At 42.7% G+C, this 25,012-nt stretch overlaps 1 protein-coding gene across 1 annotated transcript in view; it reads right to left on the bottom strand.

Annotated features, from left to right (window-relative positions):
• The window catches only part of Frmpd1 (FERM and PDZ domain containing 1), a 42,939-nt gene that overhangs the window by 3,873 nt on the left and 14,054 nt on the right, over positions 1-25,012 (bottom strand). Inside the window, exons 4-14 of the mRNA XM_070010096.1 lie at positions 23,576-23,621; positions 17,592-17,699; positions 12,618-12,713; positions 11,968-12,093; positions 10,616-10,735; positions 9,116-9,252; positions 7,438-7,564; positions 7,214-7,309; positions 6,227-6,409; positions 5,047-5,194; positions 2,116-2,922 (exon numbers count right to left, since the gene is read on the bottom strand). Coding sequence (XP_069866197.1) covers positions 2,116-2,922; positions 5,047-5,194; positions 6,227-6,409; positions 7,214-7,309; positions 7,438-7,564; positions 9,116-9,252; positions 10,616-10,735; positions 11,968-12,093; positions 12,618-12,713; positions 17,592-17,699; positions 23,576-23,621 — 1,994 coding nt within the window. The remainder of the gene's footprint in view (positions 1-2,115; positions 2,923-5,046; positions 5,195-6,226; positions 6,410-7,213; positions 7,310-7,437; positions 7,565-9,115; positions 9,253-10,615; positions 10,736-11,967; positions 12,094-12,617; positions 12,714-17,591; positions 17,700-23,575; positions 23,622-25,012) is intronic.

Here is a 25,012-nt window from a genome sequence, read left to right as displayed (position 1 = left end):
TTTGAAATCCTAGGATGGATCTTTCTGAGAGAAATACTGTTGTAAAGAAGTCAGCCAGAAGGAATGGGTATCACAGTCTAGCATTTGAGGATCAGGCTCATATGTTCTAATTAGACATTCCCAACCTGTCTACGTAGTATCAAAAATCTTACCAAATCCTAGGCCAGCCAAGCACTGGTGGCTCATGCCTATAATCCTGGCTACTCAGGAGGCTGAGATCTGAGGATCAAGGTTGGAAGTCAGCCTGGGTAGACAAATCTGAGATTCTTATCTCTAAATTGGGAAGTAAAGGCACAGATCAAATGAAAGAGCACCAGCTGTGAGTGAAAAATCTGAGTGGGAACATGAGGCCTTGTTGTTCAAGCACCAGTATTAGAAAAAAAAATCCTAGGCCATTTTCCAGGCTTCCTAATCGAGAATCTCTTGAGGAAGAGGTAGCACTGAGGTACCAATAGTTTTCAAAGAAGACTCCACAAATGATGCTGCTTCAGCTACTCCTAGCCACTGATCAAGGGAGTGTCTGAGGCCTAAATTAAGGGGGCAGTGTCTCCTGGCAGAGAATGGATGCCAGACCACAACCCATGCATAGGAGTCCCAATTCTAGGCCCTCTGCTCAGAGCCACACAGTCCCCTTCCTATGAAAAACAGCCTCTAGGATGGACCTTAAGTCCTGGACTAGACACCCTTCCTCATGGTCTCTGTTGCACCCCAGCACAATGTCTGGCTTAGCATGGCAAGGGTCAGGGAAGGGTGTTGAGAGTTCTTAGGGGAGCAGTGAAGTCTAACCTTTGCTGTTCCATTGCCTACGGGCACAGCTGATTTCTGGACTCAGAGTAGATGGTGGCAAGTTTACCTATTTAGCAACTGCTGTGTGGTGCTGTGTTGAGAACAGTGTTGAGTGAGAAACACATAGTGCCGCTATTGTAGGAGCAATTTGGTCAGGGAGAGAAACATCAACATAGAATCATACAAGTAGATGCATGTTTGCAGTCAGTGCTGAACACCAGACAGGAAAAGTCCTGGTGTTGTATAAACACGTGCCTGGGATGGGAAGACCTGCCATGGTTTGAGAAATTTTCCCTGAGAGAGTAAACCTCCAGCTGAGACCTGATAGATGGGCATCAGCAACCAAAGAGCAGGGCAGAAAGCACAGCAGGTGCAAAGGTCAGAGGTGGGAGAGAGCTTAGTGCCCTTCAACAATGGAAAGGAGCTGGGTGCTGGCGGCTCACAGCTGTAATCCTAGCTACTCAGGAAGCTGAGGTCTGAGGATTTGGGTTTGAAGCCAGCTTGGGCAGGAGGATCCGTGAGACTCTTTTCTCCAAACAACTACCAAAAAGCCAGAAGAGCTGGGGATCAAATGTTAGAGCACTAGCCTTGAGCACAAAAGCTCAGAGACAGTCCCTAGGCCCTGAGTGCAAGCCCCAAAACCAATGCGTGCGCACACACACACACACACACACACACACACACACACACACACACACACACACACACACACACACACACAAATGAGGAGGTCTGTGTGGCAGAATGAAGAGGGAAGCAAGGGACAGGAAGAGGCCATGTGACAGAAGGCCTCACAGAGAGAGGAAGAGAGACAGAGAGAGAGAGAGAGAATATAAGAGAGAGAGAGAGAGAAACTGTATGTACACATGTGTCCTGTAAAGCTGGCTTGGGAAGTCATTCTTTGTGGAATGATACTCCACACTGTTAGAAAGTATATGAGAAACATGATAGAAGAAAGCCAATGGGCCCCCTGACTTCTTATGTCAGGGTCTCTAAAACCCTAAAAGGCCTTCAGCGTCACCCAGTGACACAGCCATTCCCTCTGCTGGGCACTCCTGTCCAAGCCTTTTAGCCCATCTGGCACCTTATCCAGGAAGACTTCCTTGGTTGCTACTGTGGAATGTGTCCCTGTCATCTCTGCTTGTCCAAAGTTCTCCCAACCTCCCTTGCAACTCTGACCTGAAGTCACCATACTTGTGTTTGGGGTCACAGAATTGAGATCCGACTCCTCTTGGGCAAGGACCCTTTTTACTCACATGTTTTCCCCTCAAAGCTTAGCCCTGGGTCCTTAGGAGCAGCTGGCCTCTGGAGGCTGCAGTGGAGGCTTACCTTCAAGGGTGTCTGGTGGCGTGAGCTTATCAGCTGCATCAAAGTATTCCTCATCTGAACTTCCATCCTCAAAGGCCAGCGGTGGGGGCAGGGACAGGACTTCCGGTGTGGTGCCAGGCTGCACTTCTATCCAGCCCTGCTGGCCCCATGCTGGTGGAGCCCCACCCTGCCGGGAAGCGGTACTCTCTGAACTATCACTCAGGTGGCTGGCAGGGGAGACTCTGGAACACAGACTGTAGTAGTCCCTTGGGCTGTCTTCATAGAGCCTGGGGTCCAGCCTGCTCGCATTTAGCTCTGCTCCCCAGCTACAGGCCTCGGGAGCTAAGCCCTGGGGACACTCTGTCTTCTGGCACAGAGGGCTGACACTCTCTGCCAAGTCTAGGAGACAGAGGAAGCTGCTGGTCTCAATCCTGCTCCTCTCTTCTTGACTATCACAATCCAGACCCTCCTGGAAGCCTGGAGAGCTGAAGTGGAAAAAACCGGACCTGCTGGAGGAGCAGGTGTCCAAGTCATCCTCTTCCAGGGCATTTATGGACTCGCTTGAGCCGCTGGTCCTGCAGCCCCTGCTCTCTGTGTTGGCCGAGTCTGATGCCTCAGACTCGGCACTGTCTGTCATGCTGCTGGCTCCACTGGTACTTGGGCCTCTCCTGGCCACCTCAGGTGTGGAGCTGTCCCCAGGAGGTGGCTCATCTTTAGCAAATGTTCTACAGAGGCCCAACTTTACCAGGCGGCGGTCAGAGAGGGACTCCAGCACACATTCCACTTCCGAGGACTCCTCTGAGTCACTGCAGGCTCTAGACTCATAGCCTGTAACACAGGAGGTACTGAAGGTTAACACTCAGCACCCAGGACTGGCAGACGCTTATAATCCTCCTGTCCATTCCCTTACCTACTCCTGACAAAAGGGAAAACTGAGTGAGGCACTGGTGGCTCATGCCTGTAATTCTAGCTACTTAGGAGGCTGAGCTTTGAGGATCATGGTTTGAAGCCAGTCTAGGTAGGAAAGTCCATGAGACTCTTATCTCCAATGAACTACTTCTCACTAAAAAAATAAAATAAAATAATATAGAAGTGGAGCTGTAGCTCAAGTGATAGAACACTAGCCTTCAGCAAAATTCAGGAATAATGCCCAGGCCCTGAGTTCAAGCCCCAGAACTAGCACAAAAAAACTTTTTTTTTGTGGGGGGGTTGGGGGGAATATACCTATAGTGAACATATACACAGGCTTATTTATTGTTATCATTCCTTAAACAGCACAGCAGAACTATGTACTGGGTAATCTAGAAGTGATTTCAAGTATGCAGTAGTATATGCATGGAGTATATACAAATTCAATAGCAGTTCATAGAAGGAACTTGAACATCTGTGGATTTTGCTATCCAAAGGTTCGACGCCCTTGCCCCTTCCCCCCAGGTCATCGGCTTGGGCACTGTCCCAGTGCTCTTCAGCTCAAGTCGCGTGCTCTACTGCTTGAGCCATATACCACTTCCAGTTTTCTAGTGGTTTATTGGAGATAAGAGCCTCAGACTTTCCTGCCCAGGCTGGCTGTGAACCATGATCCTCAGATCTCAGCCTCCTGAGTAGCTAGGTCACAGGCATGAGCCACCGGTGCCTAACTCCAATCTCCACAGGTAACATGAATGGCTGCCTTTTACTGTATCTGACTGCTTATTGTCTGAAGGTGATTTATGCTTATTTTATTTGTCTGAAAGAAACACAATATGATGGTGCATGCCTTGACACCTCTTCCCACCTCCACATGATATGACATCATGTTGGCAGCCATGGTGGGAGTGTTTGTACAACAGAATCAGATAACTGTTTCAAGTCATGGTTTATTCCCCTGCAGAGACAATCATTAAACAATCATCAGCACACCATTGGGGACATGTGTGTCATTGAACAGAGCTGAAGAAAAGCCTGGTGGGAGCTGGATGTGGCGTAGGAACCTGCCTATCTCATTTCCTCATTCCTTACTGAATGTTTTCAAGTCTTTTAAAAACCAAACCAAAACCAAGCCAAAACCAAACAAAAAAAAAAACAAAACACTTCCAGCTTGGTGCTGGAATCCTAGCTACTCAGGAGGCTGAGATCTGAGGGTCATGGTTGGAAGCCAGATGGGGCAGGAAAGTCTGTAAGATTCTTTTTTTTTTTGCGGGGCGGGGGGCGGGGGTCCGGTCATGGGGCCTGAACTCTGGGCCTGGGCACTGTCCCTCAGCTCTTCAGCTCAAGGCTAGCGCTCTACCACTTGAGCCACAGCACCACTTCCGGCTTTTTTCTTTTTGCTTATGTGGTGCTGAGGAATCGAACCCAGGGCCTCATGCATGCAAGGCAAGCGCTCTACCACTGAGCCACCTTCCCAGCCCCAAGTCTGTAAGATTCTTATCTCCAATTAACCTCCACAATATCCAAAGTGGACCCCTGGCTCAAGTAGTAGAGCACTATAGCCTTGGGCAAGTGCCCAGGCCCTGAATTCAAGCCCCATAACAACAACAACAACAACAACAAATATTCTATGACTCTTTCTTCTAAATGTGCAAGTTGGAATTTTCTATTGTAATTCAAGATAATGCACAAGAGTTCACAAGCATGGAAAGGAACCAAGTCATCTGCTTTCTGAAGAAAGATGTGTCACCTCATTTCTAAGAAATGATAAGAGACAGTGGATCTTAGAGATAGTATAGGAAATGCTAAAAGGGAATCAGAGACTTTCAATAGCATCTCTGGACTTTAAGAGAATTTCAGGTACAAAGGAAGCATCGCTGCTATTTATCATCTATGTTCTGTTTACTTGGAAATAATAAGTGGAGAAATATCTCTCATCCAGTTGAAGTTTTGGCTCAACTCAATTCATCACTCCATTTAGGCTTCCTTTTTCTACAAGGCCAGAGAAATGGGCCTGTGCTTTTTGGATAAGACTCAGAGTCCTACCTTCTTCAGCAGATACTCGGTGCACTTGCTGTCTATTTCCAGGCCAGAGGAAAATGGTGGCAACTGGGTCAACAAACAGTCTGTAGTACCCAGCAATCAGGCAGGCTAGGTCTTTTGCACTGTTGGATTCCAGCAGCAACGTCAAAACCTTTCAAGTCAAGGAGAACTTTTCTGCTTATTAAAGGCCAAGGGACAACAAAGCCTTGCAATCTTCAAAGGAAGATTCCAAGTAAACCTAGCCATGATCTTTGTAGTGCTCCATATTCTTACCTGTAAGACTTTAAACACAGTATGGGCGGACACACACACACACACACACACACACACACACACACACACACACACACACACACACACACACACACACACACACAGAGAAATAGTTCCTCTCATTCACATGTCTCCTCTCTATTTGCTACCCCAGCCTCACACTCTACCCTGCTCATTCACACAACAGGAACTCTTTAACACTTGACCCAGAAAAGGAAAAGGAGTAAAGACAAGTGTAGAGTAAAGAAGAAGATGATAAGGAGGACAAAGTATCATTCTTGGGCACAATGAATTAAGCCAAGGAGAGAAGGATAAATGCAGAACCTTCCAGAAAGGCTCAAGAATTACCCTGGACTATCCATTTTAATTTCTACCACTTGCAACCCTTAGGCAGCCATTCTGGTACCCACCCACCTCTAGGAACTCAAGAATTTTTTTTTCTTTTGGCTGTCATGGGGCTTGAACTCTGGGCCTGGGTGCTGTCCCTGAGCTCTTCAGCTCAAGGCAAGTGCTCTACCACTTGAGCCACAGCACCACTTCCGGAACTCAAGAAATTTTGAGTTCAGAGCTTTCCATTAGGAAAGCCCATGGTATAGCTCAGCTTACACACACACACACACACACACACACACACACACACACACACACACACACACACACACACACACACACACACACACACACACACACACACACACACACACACACACACACACACACACACACACACACACCCTTCTGGGTCCTTCTTAGGATTACACCATTTTTGAATTTTTGATGAGATAGGACAGGATGGATAAGACATCCTTATAAGCAGATGTGGAACATTAAACTTTATTACTATTCAAAACTCATTTAAACTACCCTATAATAATTTATCTTCTAATTTCAGAAAAGTCTGCTGTTTTACCTTAATGTCCTGAAGATACACTTTAACCATGCTCACTTTCTCAGACTCTTCTGTCAACTCGATGCGGTTGATGCTGGCAAACTCGGCCAATGTAGACATGATGTTGAGTTTGCTATTGATAATTTGGCTAATTCCATACTTGGCTCCAACCAGAAGGGCAATGTAGGATTCTCTATCCTGTAACTGCAGAAGGATGGAAGGGAAATTAATTTGCATTCACAAGCTGGTGAAAAATACATTGTACATGTAAGAAATGGTATCTCCTCAGCAAATCCTTTATTCCTACTTTAGATCCTTCCTCATCAGCATTTCCCAAACTATTGTTGATTGTGAGTTCTGTCTATAGCTAAATTGAGAAGAAATTATCTCCCATAGGACTCTTGCCAGTGAGAACTAATACCTCTTGCATAAACACAATCATTACTTTCCCACCTGTTCATGTATTCATGTATGTCCTCTTGAAATCTTCTGTCATTATTACCAAGTAAAATCTTGACCCACCTTTAAAAGTTTACACCAGAATCTACTGCGTATAGAAAACATCTACCGGGCATCAGCCTCCTCAACTCTGCTTGGTGTTGTTCCCATACCACTTTCGTTGTACTTCTCTGGCAGCAATTATGTTTTTCTGCCTCCCTTCCCTTCCCCTCCTTCTTCCCTCTCTTTCCTTCCTTTCCCCTCTCTTCCTTGACCTTCTCCTTCCTTCCCTCTCTCTCTGTCTCTCTGTCTCTCTTTCTCTGTGTCTGTCTGTCTCTATCACTCACTCTCTGTTTCTTGCCTGGACTGACACAGAACACCTGATTCTTCTGCATCTTGCCTGCTGAGTAGCTGTGATTACAAAGTTATCATTTAATCACTAGTGACAAGGTAGAGTAACTCTAGTACATGGTAGAGTCCTTGAGCATTCTGGGCTAAAACATGTAGTAATTTGCAGAGAACTTTTAAGGTCCCACACAAGCAGGATATCCATGGTTCTCTGATACGTACCATTAAAGTCGCATTAAAGATTTTCCCACCATACGTCTTGAGTTCCCCAAGGATCTGTAGGTAATTTAAACGTAGCTGAGCAGCAGAAATAAGTTGCTTAGCAGAAAGAAAAAAAAAGATTGGTGAAGTTGGAGTTATTTGCTTGCCTAAAATCCAAGCAATGTTGAGAATGTTTTCCCAGAGGCTCCTCTACAGACAAGCTGGGTGGGCTGTGACTATATTACCTTCTGCCGGGGTTCCAGCAAAGTCTGGTTCCTCTTCATGTGGTAGCTAATAGCTTTCTTGATGTCTTTGCCCTTCATGTTTCGGAGTAAAGTTGGAGATATAAAGTTCTCTATTCCCCAGTCTTTTCTAGCATGAGACATTGGAAACAAAGAAGACCTATTTTATAGTCTACTTGATTCGAATAAAGAAGATAATTGCATTTAACTCAGTACTTAATGTTCCCTTGACACAATTACAAGCCTCTTTCTCCAACAGAACTAAATATATCATGGATGGATGGATATAGATATATTGATACTTATTTTTTCCTCATAGGCCCGCATCACACACATTCTATAAAAATCACTGCAGCCATTTAAGAAGCCAAACCCAGATGACCTTTTGTGAGCAGTTTACTCCTGGTGTGGTATGGTATTTCATTAATCTAAGCAAGAGTTCTCCATCTTTATCAAGACAATAGGTGACATAATTGCATACATTTAACATACTTTCTTTTCTTTTGTTGTGCTAGGCTCAAATTCAAGTTCTTGTACATGCTAGACATTGAGCTATATTTGTAGCCAAAATGTTGTTGTGTGGCAGTAACACAGAGCACCTATGAATCCCCAAGGAAAAGCTCCAGAATGGTCTTAGCAGCCTCAACCATCTACCCCCTAAACGTGTTAAAAATACAGCATCTCAGACTCAACTTCTTAGAGATTTGAGTGAAGAAATCAGACCTAGGGGCTGTTCTATTTTTAAAATGTGGTAGGTTGGGTACAGTGACTCATACCTGTAATCCTAGCTACTCAGGAGACTGAGAGCTGAAGAATCAAAGTTTAATGCCAGTCTGGGCAGAAGAGTTCACTTGGCACCACCTCCAACTAACCAGGAAAAAACTAAAAAACGAAGCCATGGGGACTGAGAAGGTGCATCAGTGGTAGAGCGCTTGCCTTGCATGCATGAGGCCCTGAGTTTGTTTCCTCAGCACCACATAAGCAAAAAGAAAAAGCTGGAAGTGGTGCTGTGGCTCAAGTGGTAGAGTGCTAGCCTTGAGCTGAAGAGCTGAGGGACAGTGCCCAGGCCCAGAGTTTAGGCCCCACGACCGGACCCCAAAGAAAACACGGAGCCATGGCTCAAGTGGTAGAATGCCAGTAGAGCAAGCACAAGGCCTTGAATTCAGACTCTAATACCATCACACATAGTACAGGCAATATACAGCTGATATTGGGGTGGGAGAGTGTTTGCAAACCTAAGCGTGAATAACAATTTTAAAAAAAACCATGAGGTTTGAGGACTCTGGGACTTGCAACTTGCTCTAGTTGAGGGTCTAATGCAATAGTAATTGCATTAGAAAGAATTATTTCTCCTAGAAAGCATTCACTTCCAAAACATTCTTGCCCTTAGATGGAAAAGCCTAACACTGAAGTTGTCAACTGATTGCTGGGGAATTCTTCAATTTACAAGGGGAATCCTGTGTCAGTCCATCTGGAGTTGGCTTCTACCCAGAGGGAACGACCAGGTTTTGACATTGGGGGGAGCCAAGCTGGTAGAAAAGAGTGGAGAGTGAAATGGGTGGAAAGAAAAGGACAGATGGGTAGGTGGGGGTGAGTAACAGCTTTCTGTGGAGTTTGGCCATCTTGGCCAAGCACCAGCAGAGTCACAAATGCAGCACAGCTGCTGTCCCTTGACACTTACTCTATATACTTAAAAGAGATCTTCTGTGGCTGGGCACATGCGTAGATCCGCTCCTGGATATGCAGGGCTGCAAGCCGGAGGGCAGAATTGCATTTCATTTCCACAGCAAATCGCTCCTGGAGCACATCACTGCAGCTCTAGAAGAGATGACACAGAACAGTAGGGCACAAGAACAGGCCCTGTGTGTCTCCTGCACTCATCAGGTGAAAGGCAGCAAAAGACCTGGTTCTTACAATTTTTGCCTGGATGACGTTGGTTAAGTAACTAAAACTCTCTGAGCATTGGGTATCTTCCATTGCTGAACGCAGATAGTTAAATCTACTTTGTGTGACTTCTGTAAGGTTTAAATGAAATAATACATAGGACAGCAGGTATAACGTACACAGTTATATATAAATATAAAATGTTGGTGGTATTGTTGTTGTTAGTACTGAGTCTTATTATTTCATGGATGACTTTGGGCAAGTCAATATATCTAGTCTAAATTATTTCTTTTGTAAAATTAATTCCTTTTTTGTCCAGATAAAAATGATATAGCAAATCTTTTTTTTTGGGGGGGGGTCCAGTCCTGGTGCCTGAACTCTGGGCCTGGGCGCTGTCTCTCAGCTCTTCAGCTCAATGCTAGTGCTCTACCACTTGAGCCACAGTGCCACTTCCGGCTTTTTTCTTTTTGTTTATGTGATGCTGAGGAATTGAACCCAGGGCCTCATGCATGCAAGGCAAGCACTCTACCACTGAGCTACCTTCCCAGCCCCGATATAGCAAATCTTATCCAAGGAGATAGAAGGGAGGATCAGGTTAAGGGGTCAAGAAATCAGATTCTGACTGCCACTAAGTGAGGACCCAAGACACGACATGTCCTTTCCAAGACTTAGTTTCAGCATCTGTAAAATGAGATTCTAATGCACTATAGTCCCTGTTAGCAATAAAAATGGAAATGATAATGATCATTAAATGGTATTAGGAAATATATTATCCATACTGAGGATTAAGTCTAAATTTCATCATTATATTGCAAATGTCCTATTACAGCAACCCAGTGGCAGAAAAAATAATCTGAGGGAAAAAAATAGGCCCATTTTTTTCTCCAGAAAAAGATAAACCCTAGCCAGGCACAGGTGGTTATCTAATCCTAGCTATTCAAGAGGTTGAGATTTGAGGATGATAGTTCAAAGGCACCCCAGGTGGGAAACTCTGTGAGACTCCGATTCACCACCAAAAAGCCAGATGTGGAGCTGTGGCTCAAAAGGTTCAGTGCTAGCCATAAGCAAATAGCTCAGGGACAGTGCCACCCCCAGGATGAAAACACACACACACACACACACACACACACACACACACACACACACACACACACACACACACACACACACACACACACACACACACACACACACACACACACACACACACACACACACACACACACACACACACACACCAGCATGCCATTTCTGAGGCTACTTCCATCATTTCTGGAAGCACATCCTAGTTACCTACTTGCAGGTAGAGGTATTCAAAGGCCACAGGATCTTCTTTCAGGAGGTCCAAGGGATCCTTGGGAACAAAACACACTCTAAAGAGGCAACGGGAATCATGGGCCTCCTCCCTTTCCACCACCTGCCAAGAGTAAAGAAGAGACTGTTAAGCTTGTAACTGCCTCTGCCCCTGCAGTTCTTCCACAAAAAACAACCTCATAAAAGAAAGTGAAAGAGCCCCAGTTCTATTTCAGTGCTTCTCAAGACAATTAGACTTTTGCCTTTTCCCATGCATCCAAAACATAAAAGTTTCAAAGTGTTTCGTTTCCCACTGAGCTATCTCCCAGGTCCTCTTTCCAGTTTCTTAAGTGCCCTTCCAGAGACAATCTTGCAATATATTTACATCAATGTGTGCATTCTTTTCCACAGATAACAATATAGTCTGCATACCAGCCAGCACCTTTTATCTCTCCACTTACATTATCTTAGGAATTTGTTTTTCTTTCCCACTATAAATACAAGTAATAACAAAAAGATTTGTAAGCAGCAAAGTTTCTAACAGGTGAATGACTGGGGTTTGTGCTCAGAAGCAATGAGGGACACTCAGAATAACTTCCCAGAGGTCATCCTTCCTTACCTGCTAGCTTGCTTCAGAAGCCCACCCTCTTTCATGTGGCAAATTCCTACCTATCTTTATAATAATATACATCTCCACAGAGAATTGCTGACCTGACTTGTATTTGGCTTTTATTTAATTATTTATTTTGACAGTCCCAGGCCTTGAACTCAGGGCCTGGGCCCTGTCTGAGCCTCCTTTGCTCAAGGCTAGTGCTCTACCACTTGAGCCACAGCACTACTTGCAGCTTTTTCTGAGTAGTTTATTGTAGATAGGAGTCTCACAGATCTTCCTGCCCAGGCTGGCTTTGAACTGTGATCCTCAGATCTCAATTTCCTGAGTAGATAGGATTACAGATGTGAGCTATCAGCACTCAATCTGTATTTGGCTTTAAAAGTTGGTACAATTAGCTGGGCACTGGTGGCTCATGCCTGTAATCCTAGCTACTTAGGAGGCTGAGATCTGAAGGTTGTAATTCAAAGCCAGGCCAGGCAGGAAAGTCCATGAGACTCTTATTTCCAATTAGTACCCCCCCACACTCAAAAAGCAAGCAAACAAACAAAAAATCACCACAGAAGCAGAACTGCAGCTCAAAGTGGTAGAGCATTAGCCTTGAGGGAAAAAAAAAAAAGCAAAGCTCAGGGGTCACTGCCAAGGCCCTGAGTTCAAGCCCCACAACCAATTAAGAAAAAGTATAATAAATTCCTGAATGGTTTCTGTTTGCCCCATTCTGGCATCGGCAGGATTGGTCTCCCAACCTGCTCAATAAGCTCCTCCTCATGTAGCAGGTGCAGCCTTGAGATGCTGTACTGTTCTTCCAGGGCCAGTGCAAAGTAGTCAATACTTCGGATGGACAGCTTCTCCTTCACCGTGAGGATGATGTCCTGGCAGGCACAGAGGGGCATGGGATGAGCTGAGAAGTTGGGGATTCTCATTGCTTGCCTTCACCTCTCTGAGTCCTGATTTCCTCCTTTGCAATAAGTGATTTTAAACAAACAAGCAACAAAAACACAAAGTGGGCGTTGGTGGCACATGCCTGTAATCCTAGCTACTCAGAAGGCTGAGATCTGAGGATCATGGTTCAAAGCCAGCCCAGGCAGGAAAGTCCATGAGATTCTTATCTATCTTCAGTAAACTGGAAAAAGCTGGAAGGGGAGCTGTGGCTCTAGTGGTACAGTGCTAGTCTTAAACAAAAGAAGCTCAGACAGTGCTCAAGCCCTGAGTTCAAGCCCCAGCATTGGCACAAAACCCAACCAACCAACAAACAAAAAAATACCCACACCATCTTTCTGGGCAGTTATGCAAAGAAATGAGCTAACATGGGGGTTTGTCTCATCACAGGTGCTCAGAAGATGGTAGTTGTGGAATTCTTTCTCATGGGAAAGAAGTTCAAGTTTACTCTCAATACCTTCACAGTTGTGTTTGCCTCAAACTTGAAAGCTTTGGTCTGTCCATTCTCCAAGTACAGCTTGAGCACGTTGGGCATACACAGCAGAGAATTACCCTGGAAAACACAAAAGTAGTGTTGTGTCCCCGACACACCTTTCCTGTCTCTGGATGTGCCAGGCTTTGGCTGCCTGGCCTTCTATGATTTGGGGAGGATGATCCTCTCACACTTCACCACTTAAGAAGGGCTTTCTCAGCATTCCAGAATTTCTCCAAAAGATAAGCACACTTTGCCACAGGACATACATGAGAACTGTTAGATAGGGTGGAGGTGGAAGAGAGTGAACACTGTGCCCTGAGCATCTTGAGGCTGTATGAACATGGGCAACATTTTACAACCATCAGCTGGCATGGCTCTGTTGGTTGCCACTCTTATGTGATGCCATTTGGCAAAGTGGATGGCCAGCATGCATGCTTTTCAAACAGGGACCTTCTTAGATTCTTGGATTTTTACCTTGTAAGGTTGGCATGACGGGTGGAAAGTTTAGGACTCTCCCTTCACCCCATTTTACTGCTGCATTCCCCATAGTAAAACCTCACAAAATCCACTTACCCCAACCATCATCTCAGATTAGCCAGATCTCCAGGAGATCTTGCCACTCAGTGCTTGGGGAAGATAGACACAAGGCTGCTATTTGGTGACCTCAAGTCAACAAAGAATTCTGACATGGGAATCCCCAAGGTGGGGGCGAGGCGGCAAGGCAAGATTTTTGGAGAATGTTTTCAGGGCCAGCTCTCATAAAAAGTTATGTTTGGATGTTTGAGCTGCAAGTCAAAAGGGCCCTTTGAGCTGGGGTCCTTTAAACCCAGTAAAGAGATTCTAGGGTCATCAAGATATGAACTAGAACTTCCTCCAGTTCTTACTTTGCCCGCTAATCTCTGTAAGAAGTATGGATACATGGGGCTGGGAAGGTGGCTCAGTGGTAGAGCGCTTGACTTGCATGCCTGAGGCCCTGGGTTCCATTCCTCAGCACCACATAAGCAAAAAGAAAAAAGCCAGAAGTGGTGCTGTGGCCCAAGTGGCAGAGCGCTAGCCTTGAACTAAAGAGCTGAGGGACAGCGCCCAAGCCCAGAGTTCAGACCCCATGACTAGGACCCCCCCACAAAAAAAAGAGAAGTATGGGTACAAAGCCCACCTGGGTAAAGATATTCACCCTGTTTTTCTCAAAACATCTTACAGACTTCTCCCTGTGAGAATCTTGAGTCTTCCACACAGAAAATGCTTGTATCTCCTCGGCAAGATTCACTGCTCTCTATAACTCTAGTGTTTTCCGGAGAAAAAGGGGTGCTGTCATATTCCAGTGCCCCACACTCCACCAGGATGGGGGTTTGAATTGCTCTTTGGCTGGGGTATTTAGAAATCTTAATATCTGAGGTACGGGCTGGTAGTTCACTCATGTAATCCTAGCTACTCAGGAGGTTGAGAACGGAAAGATTATGGTTTGAGGCCAGCCTGGGCAGAAAAGTTTGCAAAAGTCTATCTCAAGAAAAACCAGACAAAATAGGTCTGGAGGTGTGGCTCATGTGATAGGATGCCAGTCTAACAAATCTGAGGCTGAGCTCCCACACTGATAACGTTTTTCCTTGGTACTATATGAGTTGTGATTTACAAGATTTCAAAAAAAAAGATGTCCATTACCACATTGCATAGCTTCCACCATTTACTTTTCTCTAGGTTTCTTCCAAATTTTTGGAGCTTTTAGAGAAATGATACAATTCTATGTTCACATTTTACCCAATACATATTTCATATGTAATTTTAATGTGAACTTAATGTTTATAATCTCACTGGCTTTGTAATATTCTATTGAGATGAAGCCTCAGAATCAAGGTAGCCTTTCTTGTGTTCTAGACATTTAGCCCTTTTACTATTTTTGATTATTTAAAATATAGCTCCTGCTGGGTGCTGGTGACTCACGCCTGTAATCCTAGCTACTCAGGAGCCTAGGCAAGAAAGTCTGTGAGACTCTTATCTCCAATAAACCACTAGAAAACCAGAAGTGGTGCTGTGTCTCAAGTGGTAGGGTGCTCACCTTGAGCTGAAGAGTGCTGAGACAGTGCCCAAGCCCAGAGTTCAAGCCCTACTACTGACAAAAAATAAAATAAAATAAAATAAATATACTTCCTGCTCAAGCTAGCTTCAAACCTCAGTCTTCAACCTCCTGAGTAGTTAGGATTACAGGCATGAGCCCCAGCTAATATGTGGATTTTTGCATGTTAGTTATTTTACCTTTTAAATTATTAGGATTGTGACCCCAGGACAATGATTGATTGATTGACGATTGATACTGAGGATTGAACTCAGTGTCTTGTGCTGGCTAAATAAGCTCTTTACCATTTGAGCCATATCCCTCATCCCAATTCCTGGGCTTTTTTTGTGTGTGCCAGTCCTGGGGGCTTGAACTCAGGGCCTGGGTGGTGTCCCTAAGCATCTTTTTGCTTAAAGCTAGAGCTCTACCTCTTGGGTCACTTTCAGCTTTTCAACTTTTTTGGAGTAGTTTATTGGAGATAAGAGTATCATGAACTTTTCTGGTCTGGCTGGCACTGAACCACTATCCTCAGATCTGTTTCTTAATTAGTTAGGATTACAGGTGTGAGCTACAGTGCCTGGGGTTGGTTGGGCTCCTTTTTATGGCAATTATTAAATTGTTCCTCTTTCTACTCAAAATGCTTGAAACAATTTCCAAAGCACCCAGTTAGCGCATAACTGTAGCTATTTCCTTAGCAACAAGGCTTATATAACCATTTCTTGAGTTCATTTTCTAAGGACCAAGCATCACTTCATATTTCCCTTTAAATTTCCTTAACTGTGAGTAACGTTAAAATACAATTCCAGGGCTGCTTTGCTATTTCAGATTGATTCTTCTCAAGTAGCTGTGCACACCTGACGTAGTCTTATCACTTCTCAAGCGGAGAAGTCTGTCCACCAGCTTTATCATACCAACACTTAAGAGGACGCATAGGCAGGTCACTGGCTTTGCTGTCTTTGACATTCTGTTTCGTCCTGTGTCTGTTAGAGACTCCTGTAAATTCCCCTGGGAACCAGGGCCTGTGGGACATCCCAGAGATACCTCTTAGAGCCTTAGTCCTCTAAAGTGCCTCTTCCCATCAATACTTTGATCTAGGGTTTTGTTATGCTGCTCTTGGGGATTGAATTCAGGTCCTGTATGCTGTCCCTGAGCTTTTTGGCCAAGGTTAGTGCCCTACCACTTGAGCCATAGCTCCATTTCTGGCTTTTTGGTAGTTAGTTGGAGAAAAAAATCATGGATTTTCTTGCACAGGCTGGCTGCGAACCAGATCTCAGATCTCAGATTCCTGAGTAGCTAGGATTACTGGCAAAAACCACTGGGTGCCTGGCTCTAATCTAGCTTTATAGCTGACTTAGGTCTCAAACTTGTCCTTACCTGGTCTTTTCAGCATAGACAGTAGTGAAAGGGGAGTTATGATGACTTAGGATCTGCAGAGCCCTCATTTTCTACTTGTCTTGAGAGCTGATTTTCTTCCCACTGCCCCTCATTATGCACTTACTCTAGAATACACACATTGAATGTAAATTTAAACTGCTAAAGAGTTTCAATCCCTTCTCACAAACATGGACACTCAGATTCAAATATTGCGCTCTGACAGCATCTCTGGTCTTCTCTTAGGCAATATTAATGCACTGGCTCCTCCTTAGAGCAGGTCTTGGTGACCTTTGGGCTCCCTTAGGCAGCAGGGAAGGAGAAGGTCAAGATGTGAACTAGATCCTTCGTTAAAATGGCCACAGAGCCTCACTCCTGTCACCATTTGCTTGTCTCTAAGAATGTCAAGAAGACAAGCTTTGACTGAAAAATTTCAAAATCTAATGCTGATTACTGAATTCAGAAAGGCAATAGTAATCAACCATTGTATAAATTATGAATAAGTAAGCACTTTATCCAACACTTTAGATTAAAAACATCAAACTCCAGCCAACATTTTCCCTTTACAAGGATGTCTACTGATAATCCACTTCCCAGCAACCTTGAATGTCTTTATATAAAAAAGGACTAGACTACATGTTATAGTGAAAAACACAAAAACTGAAATCACATAGTCCCAGACTTCTGACTGTGTGATCTTAGCAATTATTTCCCTTAATCTCACTAAGTTTTTGCTTGTTCTTTTGTTAGAATCCCTCCCCTGTAGGATATCATTTGATTAAGGATTAGGTACACAAGAACTGTGGGGCACATAACAGAGGTCAGAGATGATGGGCTCTTAAAAAACTTAAATCCCCTCTGCATCTCTCTTATCAATATTTCACTTTCAGAGAGAATAATAAGATTGCAGATTCATCATGGGAAGTTAAGCACTGGAATCTAGAAATAGCGATAAACTATATAGTCACAGAATAAGACAACCACACATTAGTCTAGAACGGTAACCTTGCCCAGAGTGTGTAGGCATCTTTTTCTTTCCTTCTTTTCTTCTTTCCTTCCTTTCTTTTTTCTCTTCTTTTTCTTTTTTGAGGTATTTGAACTCAGGGTCTTATACTTGCCAGGCAAGCCCTCCATCATTTGACTCAGACCTTTAGCCCTTTTCACACCAATTTTTCAGATAGAGTTTCAGGCTGGTCACAGGCCAAGAGGTTACTACTGATACCTCCTGCATACCTAGGATTACAGATATGAACCACCATACCTGGCTTCTTGATTGAGATAGAGACTTGGTAATTTTTTTCCCAGCTACCCTTGAGCCACAATGTTCCCAATCCCTGCCTCCTGAATAGCTGAAATGACAGACATGAACCACTGTGCCAGGCTGTCTGCAGGCATCTTAATGACAAAGGACACAAAGCCTCCAGCAAAGAGGCAGAACTCTCTTTGTGTCCTCTGTGTTGAGGATTTCAGAGTTCCAGTGTATCATGCACCACAGGCAGCTCATCAGCATCCTCAATCCGTGACCAGTGACATACCTGGCTGTGTCCACTGACAAGCACTTCCTCTGCAAAGTGTACCTTCACAGGGTTGGTCTTCAACCTGGCCCTCTTCTCCTCAGTCAAGAAGGAGGATTTGGGGACTCCCTGAAAGACATTAGCAAACAGTATGTACATAAGATGCAAGCATTTCGTCTCCTTTCTTAACAAAACAGACACACACAAAAAAACCACTCAATGCCACTTTGACAGTGGTTATAGATTCAGTGAACACCAATAGGAAAGGAAAGCATTCCATGGGAAGATCTCTTTTACAGTCTAGGGTTCCCAATGTAGACCACATTCTCAAGTGCCCCAAAAGTTGGATATTCAAAATGGCAGCAATGATAATGACAAGAAAGCTGGCCTTTAAAGGAGACCTAAATTCCAGCCCAGATTCTGCTGGAATTTCAGACAGGTGGCAGGACTATCTCAAACACAAATTCCTATGAAAGGAAACAAGGGGAGTTACAGGTGCAAAACCAAACCAAGCAAAATAAGGACTATGACCAGGTCCTCATCCCTCTCTACCCAAAGCAGGTGTCAGGACTGCCAGAAGCTCGGGGCCCTGTGATTTTTTCTCTCTTTGCTCTTCTCATGTGGATGGTACTCTCTTTTCTCCAGAGGCAGAAAGACTCATCATCAGTTGGCCTAAATAATATAGAGAAGTCTTTGGACTAGATCATATCAGGCCAACTTGTAACACTTGATAGAATCTTACATGATGCAGGCCAATAGTATGTAATCGTCTTGGATGAAATCTCAATACACCATCTCCCAACCTAACATCCTATGTTCCTCTAGCCTAGACAGTTCTTTAGTCCAGCCTCTAGAATATCTAGAATATCTAGATGAGTCCAGAGATCATGCTCTGGGCCACGTTCTTTGTAGCTGAGGGAAGAGATACAGAACAGCAATCAGGAAAATTAAATGGCTGAAATGCTTATGGACATGGATATTATCACATCAATGTCATGATGTTCATTAAATGAACAAAGGACCCTGAAATCTTAATGCAAAAAGATGTATGTGATATTATTGGCAACTAGATCCTTGGTGTGATAGTATAAATATACCTCAAATAAATAGATTGCTTTAAAATCACCATCACCATCACAACAACATTTAGCAGAAGAAAGAGATATAGCAATGCTCACAGAGGATTTTGATCAATAAGAACAGAAGAAATAGAAAAAGGGAAGTTATAAGCCAAAATTAGTGATGAGATTACCAGTCTTCATCAACTGAATCAAAGACTCCTATGCCAAGTGCATCTAGATCTACTAGATATAACAACTAGCATTACCCAAGATCAAAAAAGAGAAGAAATATGTGGAATCTAAAGATAATCAAATATCAAGTTTCCCAGAAAATGAATACTGAGGATAAAGGAAAGCACATATCGGCAAGCTTATCATTAACTCTTGTCAAAATCTAAGACAAGAGTGATGATAAAAGAGCTTGGAGAAAGCTTTCAGATCACTAATGGCTAATACAGAGTTACCAAGAACAAGTGAGAGCCAACCAAGTTCACTTTTCTTTTGAAGATAAGATTCCAGATTGGTAGGTCAGGGTCCTGTGGATCTAGTGGTACTCCTTCATTCTTGCAAAGCATTTGATAATCTCTCCTATAATCCCCCTGTGGAAAAGGCCAGATGCAGAATCATTAGATAGACTCAAAATTTAGTGACCTATACTCAGAATAGATCTCCAGTAGCAGAAATTGAAAGACAAGATTAACAAATTACGAATCTAAAAGAGCCAAGAAACATGAAGCAGGAGAAATTGTGAGTCCAAAGACCTGGAAATCAACAAGAAAAACCAAAAAAGGTGTAGTGGAACAGTGCTGTCAAGATCTGAAGAGAATAGAGTCATGAGTAGTCAAAGCGATATGTACAACCATCACCGGCTGAAATATTCCAAAGAACCAAGAACCAGTGGCAGAATAGAGAGACTGAGAGAAGGAATCTGTAGGAGGCAACCATTGTTGTCTCTCACTTGGATGAGGGTAAATCTGTAACAGTTAGGCCCAGAGAGGAGCTTGCTAAAGAAACTGACCTAGCTGGGAACTCTTAAGTAGGAAGACTTGGGAGGAGGAGATTCCCCAACACCAAGGGAGAATAACTCCAGCGGGCAATGGCCCAAGTAAGCCTTTCAGCCCCAAGGTTCCCTGACTATAAAATCACAGCATGTCAGAACACCGGGCCAAAGTAACATGACTTGACAAGGATGAACGTGAAATGTGGCACTGAGGATCAGAAAAAAAAGAATCAATTGCTCAAGCATGGGATTGGGAGAGTTGGCTTGGAGGCTATTCATTACAAAACCAGTTCAGTATTTTTTTGACCACAAATGTCACCCAAGCCAACAGTATGATTGTGCTTGCCAAAGTGTTAACCCAATCTTGGATTTCACTAGAATTCTCTGGTGCATGCCAGAAGTGTAACCTCCATTCATTTCCCATGGTACCCTTTGGCTATTGATGGAAATGTGTTCCTTTTGGGTCACAATGTAATTGGAATCTGACCACAAGCCTAGCAAGAAAGTGAGAATTCAGAAAGAACACATGAATAAGGAACAGTTGTTTAGTCTGACAAAAGGAAGGCCATTTCATACAAGGTAGACTTGTTTTGAATGAGAACTAGTCAGTGGGAGTCCCAGGGAAGAAGGGCCTGGTGACATGAAGAACCATCCAGCCATGAAACTAGCTGCTTTGAGAAAGAATACATTCTGTCACGGAAATGCCCAACTCACAGGCCTCTTGACTGTTCCATAGGAACATTAATACTGTACCCAGGTACCTTGGCATCTAGACTATATCTAGACTATGCCTACTTACGTACATTTAAAGGATATGAGCTATCCATTCCTTATTCTAGGACTTTTTCACCTGCAAAAGGAGGATAATGAGAGTATTTGCCTTGCAGGAGGATTTCCTTTGGGTGAATTTAAACAACACGTAAACGATTAGTATTAAGAAATGTAGACTTTGAAAAATTAAAACCGAAATATATGTTTCTATAAAATTCTGCCCTAGAGAAGTAGTCATTAATGTTCAGCTTTACATTTTATAACTTTTAAAATCAATTTCAAGCCACTGGAGGACACTAAATGAGCCTCCTTGCTGAAAGAAGACAAGTGTGACACAATGTCCGTTAAAAACTTCAGGACACTCTTGGTGGAAAGTCAGAAGTGGTTCCGTCAACATTCAAGGCAATACTCTGAGATACTGATGGCCAGACACTGGCCAGAATACTGGCTTTCCTGTATGTAGTCTAGCATGCCCTAGTCACATTCCACTTCCTGGCAATCCTGTGGGAATCTCTAGAATGGTGCTGGAACATGGAATTTTCTTTTGTTTTCTCTTTTCCCTCTCTTCCTCCCTCCCTTCTTTTTTGTGTGCCAGTACTGGGCACATAACTCAAAGCCTCCTGCTCTTGCTCTCTTGCTTGGCTTCTCTGCTCAAAGCTAGTGCACTTGAGCCATACCTCCCCTTCTGGCTTTTTGCTGGCTAATTGGAGGAAGTCTGCAGATTTATCTGCTTGGTTAGTTTCACACTGCAATCCTCAGATTTCAGCTTCTCAAGTAGGTAGGATTACAGGTGTGAGTCACTGGTGCCCATCTCATAGGAGTCTTCTTCTTTCCCTTCCTTCCTTTTCCTTTCTTCCTTCCTCCCTCCCACCCTCTGCCCCCACCCCCCTCACCAAGTCCTGGGTGAATTCAGGGCCTGAACACGGTTTCTAAGCTTCTGCTTCTTTTGCTCAAAGCTAGCACTCTACCACTTAAGCCACAGCGCCACTTCTGGCTTTTTCTGTTTATGTGGTACTAAGTAATAGAACCTAGAGTTTCATGCATGCTAGGCAAGCACTCTACCACTAAGTCACCTTCCCAGCCCCTATTTTTCATTGTTTAGGAAAATATAGCTATTTTCCTCTCTTCTCACCTAACAGGAGTTTTATTTCGTTCATTTTTTGGAGGTGCACTCCCCCCAATCTAATTAAGATTAAGATGTTCATCACTGAGATGATAATCAGATAAAAAGAATGGATTAACTCCTGTACTGCCGTTTATACCGATTAACTTTCCCTGGTTTTATATTGGCTTTATATTGACAAACTATTTACTATAGAAAAACCTCCATTTATTGTGTATAAAATACTTGTTCTGTCACATTTATGGTAAATATCTTAATACAAATAAGTTTCAAAAACTAAGAACAAAGGATAACACTTCTCACATGAGGAGAGAAGGCCAATTATTTGCTTGTGAAGTATTTGGACCACATACATTTTATATTTTTGCATAATCAAATAGCGACTTGATCTACTGTGTTTCTTCCAAACCTCTCTATATAGGAGTCTTTCTATAACCTATCACTTGATAGATACTGGTCTATATTATTTACATATTATATGGTTTTTTTATATTTAAAGTCTAAAACATCACATGATGTAAAGTAAGACTGTATTTTTCCCAAATGCGCCAAGAAATGTTCACGTATGATATACTGAATAGTTATCTTTTCTCCCACTGGCTGGGATGTCATGTTCATCACACACTGGATCCGGCAAAAGTACTAATTTTCAACTTCCTATTTGATTAATTAATATGTCCAATATTTCATTCATATCAGACTGCTTTAGTAATTGGAGAGTTATTAGTATTAATCTGTATTTAATTAAGGCCATCTTTCTTCTTCTCATTAGTGAAAATAATGATACTAGTTTTCTTATGACTAATGGTCTGGGTCTGAAGAACATAGTATGTACTTCTACATTTTCTTTTATATTCAAAAGTTAACTTTTTTACATGCTTCAGTACAAATACATATATATTTTATTTTATTTTTTGGTGCTAGAGTCAAACTAGGGCCTTCCTCATGCTGCGCATGTGCTCTACTACTGAACTATACCCTTAGCCCACTTCAGTAATATTTTAGTTTCCCTCACATAGGGCCCAGACATTTTTCCCTTAAGATTTTCTATTTATAATTTTCCCCTATAAAGAACTAGTTCTTGGATTTATCAGCTTTATCACTTTTCTGTCTTCCAAACCATTTTATTTCTTTTACTCTTGTAACGTTTATTAGTACTTTCTTCCAACTTCTTACACTGAATATTTGACTGGTCTGTTCTTTTTTGAAATGATAAAAAACACACTTAAGGTTATGAGTTTTATCCTGAGTATAGCTTTAACCTTACATGATAGATTTTAAGCAGTAGAACTCTAATTTTTAATTATTCTGTGAATAGTATACAATGATACTTTCATTTGACTCCATCTTCAGTGAGGAAATAGCATTTTATTTCCATATGGCTGGATGATTTTAATTAAATTTTTGTTAGTTATTAGTTTTCATTTTAAATTATATTCAAGAAAATGGATCTATGTAGCATTTTGTTGCAATGTCTCTATAATGAGAATTTGGTCAACTTTTCCTCCTCAGTAGCTTTTGCTCTTATAATGTGATCATATACTTTTTCTTGTATAATTCATAAAGGCTCTGTGGCCTTTAGTAGTTCAGGATTGCCATTTCTTCCAGGTGCCTCATCTCTGCCACACCTTGCCTGTGGTGAGCTGAACTGATAAAACACTGTCACATCCAACACTTCATTTGGTTCTTGGGACAATCCCAGGCAATAACTATCATCTCCACTGCTTGACAAAAGTGAAAACTGGATCTAACGATGTGTCCCAAATCGTCCTTCCCAAGCCTGTTTTGACCACTTCCACTGTGGCACCCTTTCCACTGTTCCTCATGACACAAGCACAGTTGTCTCCTTGGCTGGACTGGAAGCTCTTGAAGCCCAGACCACATGTACTTCCTCCACATCGGAGGGCAGGAAGTCTTCAGGCCCTGTGGATTGACTGTCATCCTCTACCCTTTGCTTTTCCTTATTATGTTATAAGGGCTATCTTCCAGGGACTCAGAGTCTTGAGGCCAAGAAAGATGAAGTTAATATGTAAGACAGAGAAAGATTTACCGATGTGAAGCGAACAACTGTGACTGAAAGAGAATCTTCAGCTTCCCTGAAAAAGAAGGAAAAAAAAAAGAATAAAGACAAAAACATTTAGTACTTCCATGGTGTGTGTGTGTGTGTGTGTGTGTGTGTGTGTGTGTGTGTGTGTGTGTGTGTGCGTGTGCATGTGCATGTGTATGTGTGTAAAAGATTGGCAGAATTATCACCCAGCCTCTTTTGAATAGGCTTCTTTGGTTCAGCAAAACTGAGGATGTTGGGAGAGAGTGCCAATTGGAAAGGGACTTGAGAGGGCACTGAGTGCTGCTTCCTCTTTAAGGGAACCTCCAGACACCCACCTGTACCATCCATCACACCTACAGCCACTAAATTTAGTTTCATACGATGAAGAATTCATCTGGCTGACTAGCTAGTCTTATATCCTAAACTAATTTTTCAAGAAAACAGCAATAACACCGATAAGTTAAATTGCTGTTTCAAGAAACAAAGGCTAAATATTTTACTAGATAGAATCAATGTGTGTAGGTAACATTATTTATCAGATAAAAGCCAACCAGTCTGTGTTGTTTGGGCACAAAGTCATTATAATAAACCCAGGTATATAATCACCATAAAAGGCATTTGTATCTCATATTATCTTGTAGATTTCAAAAGTGATTAAATCAGCCAGATAGCTGTTACATTAATCTCTTCCATATATATGTAATATATATATGCATACACATACACACACATGCATGTGTGTATGTGTGTATATGTGTGTGTATCCATTTTTGGAGACATAGTCTTGTTATGTAGCCAAGGCTAGTCTCAAACTCTTGATCTACCTGCTTCTGTCTCTGAAGTTCTGGGATAACAAGTGTGCAATATATTCACTTTCTAGTAGCACTTTCTCTTTGCCATTATCACAATGAGAAGCATTTTGAAAAATAATTTCATTTGATTTCTTACAATATGAGCCTATAAGGCCTTTCCTCCAATGGATAAACACAACTTTAGGTTTCTAAGTGCCTGGGAATCACCTCTTTTCCATTTTATGTGAGAACAGAGATAAATTTCAATAAGCTATATCCCAATAACTCAAAAGGACATTTTAGATTCACAGGTATTTGGAGGAAATTCTAAGGTTTTTGCTTCTATTATTGTTACATCATTTTGTTTTGCTTTGTTTTCCCCCCTTTACAAATAATAATGAATAATACATGCTGCTTTTAGACACTGAAAACTAAGATAAAAAGAAATAAGCATTCTGGGTTTACCCTTGTAATCCTTGCTACTCAAGAGGCTGAGATCTGAGAATTGTGGTTCAAATCCAGCCTGAGCTGGAAAGTATATGAAACTCTTACTCATTAAATTACCCCCAAAAAAGCCAGAAATGGAGCTTTGAATTAAGTGGTAGAGCACCAGCCTTGAGCAAAAGAAGCTCAGGGACAGCACTAAGCC

Source organism: Dipodomys merriami, unplaced genomic scaffold (genome assembly GCF_024711535.1).
Source record: "Dipodomys merriami isolate MVZ:Mamm:240054 unplaced genomic scaffold, mDipMer1.0.p SCAF_11, whole genome shotgun sequence".
Classification (NCBI taxonomy): domain Eukaryota; kingdom Metazoa; phylum Chordata; class Mammalia; order Rodentia; family Heteromyidae; genus Dipodomys; species Dipodomys merriami.
This window is presented reverse-complemented; position numbering and strand designations above follow the sequence as displayed.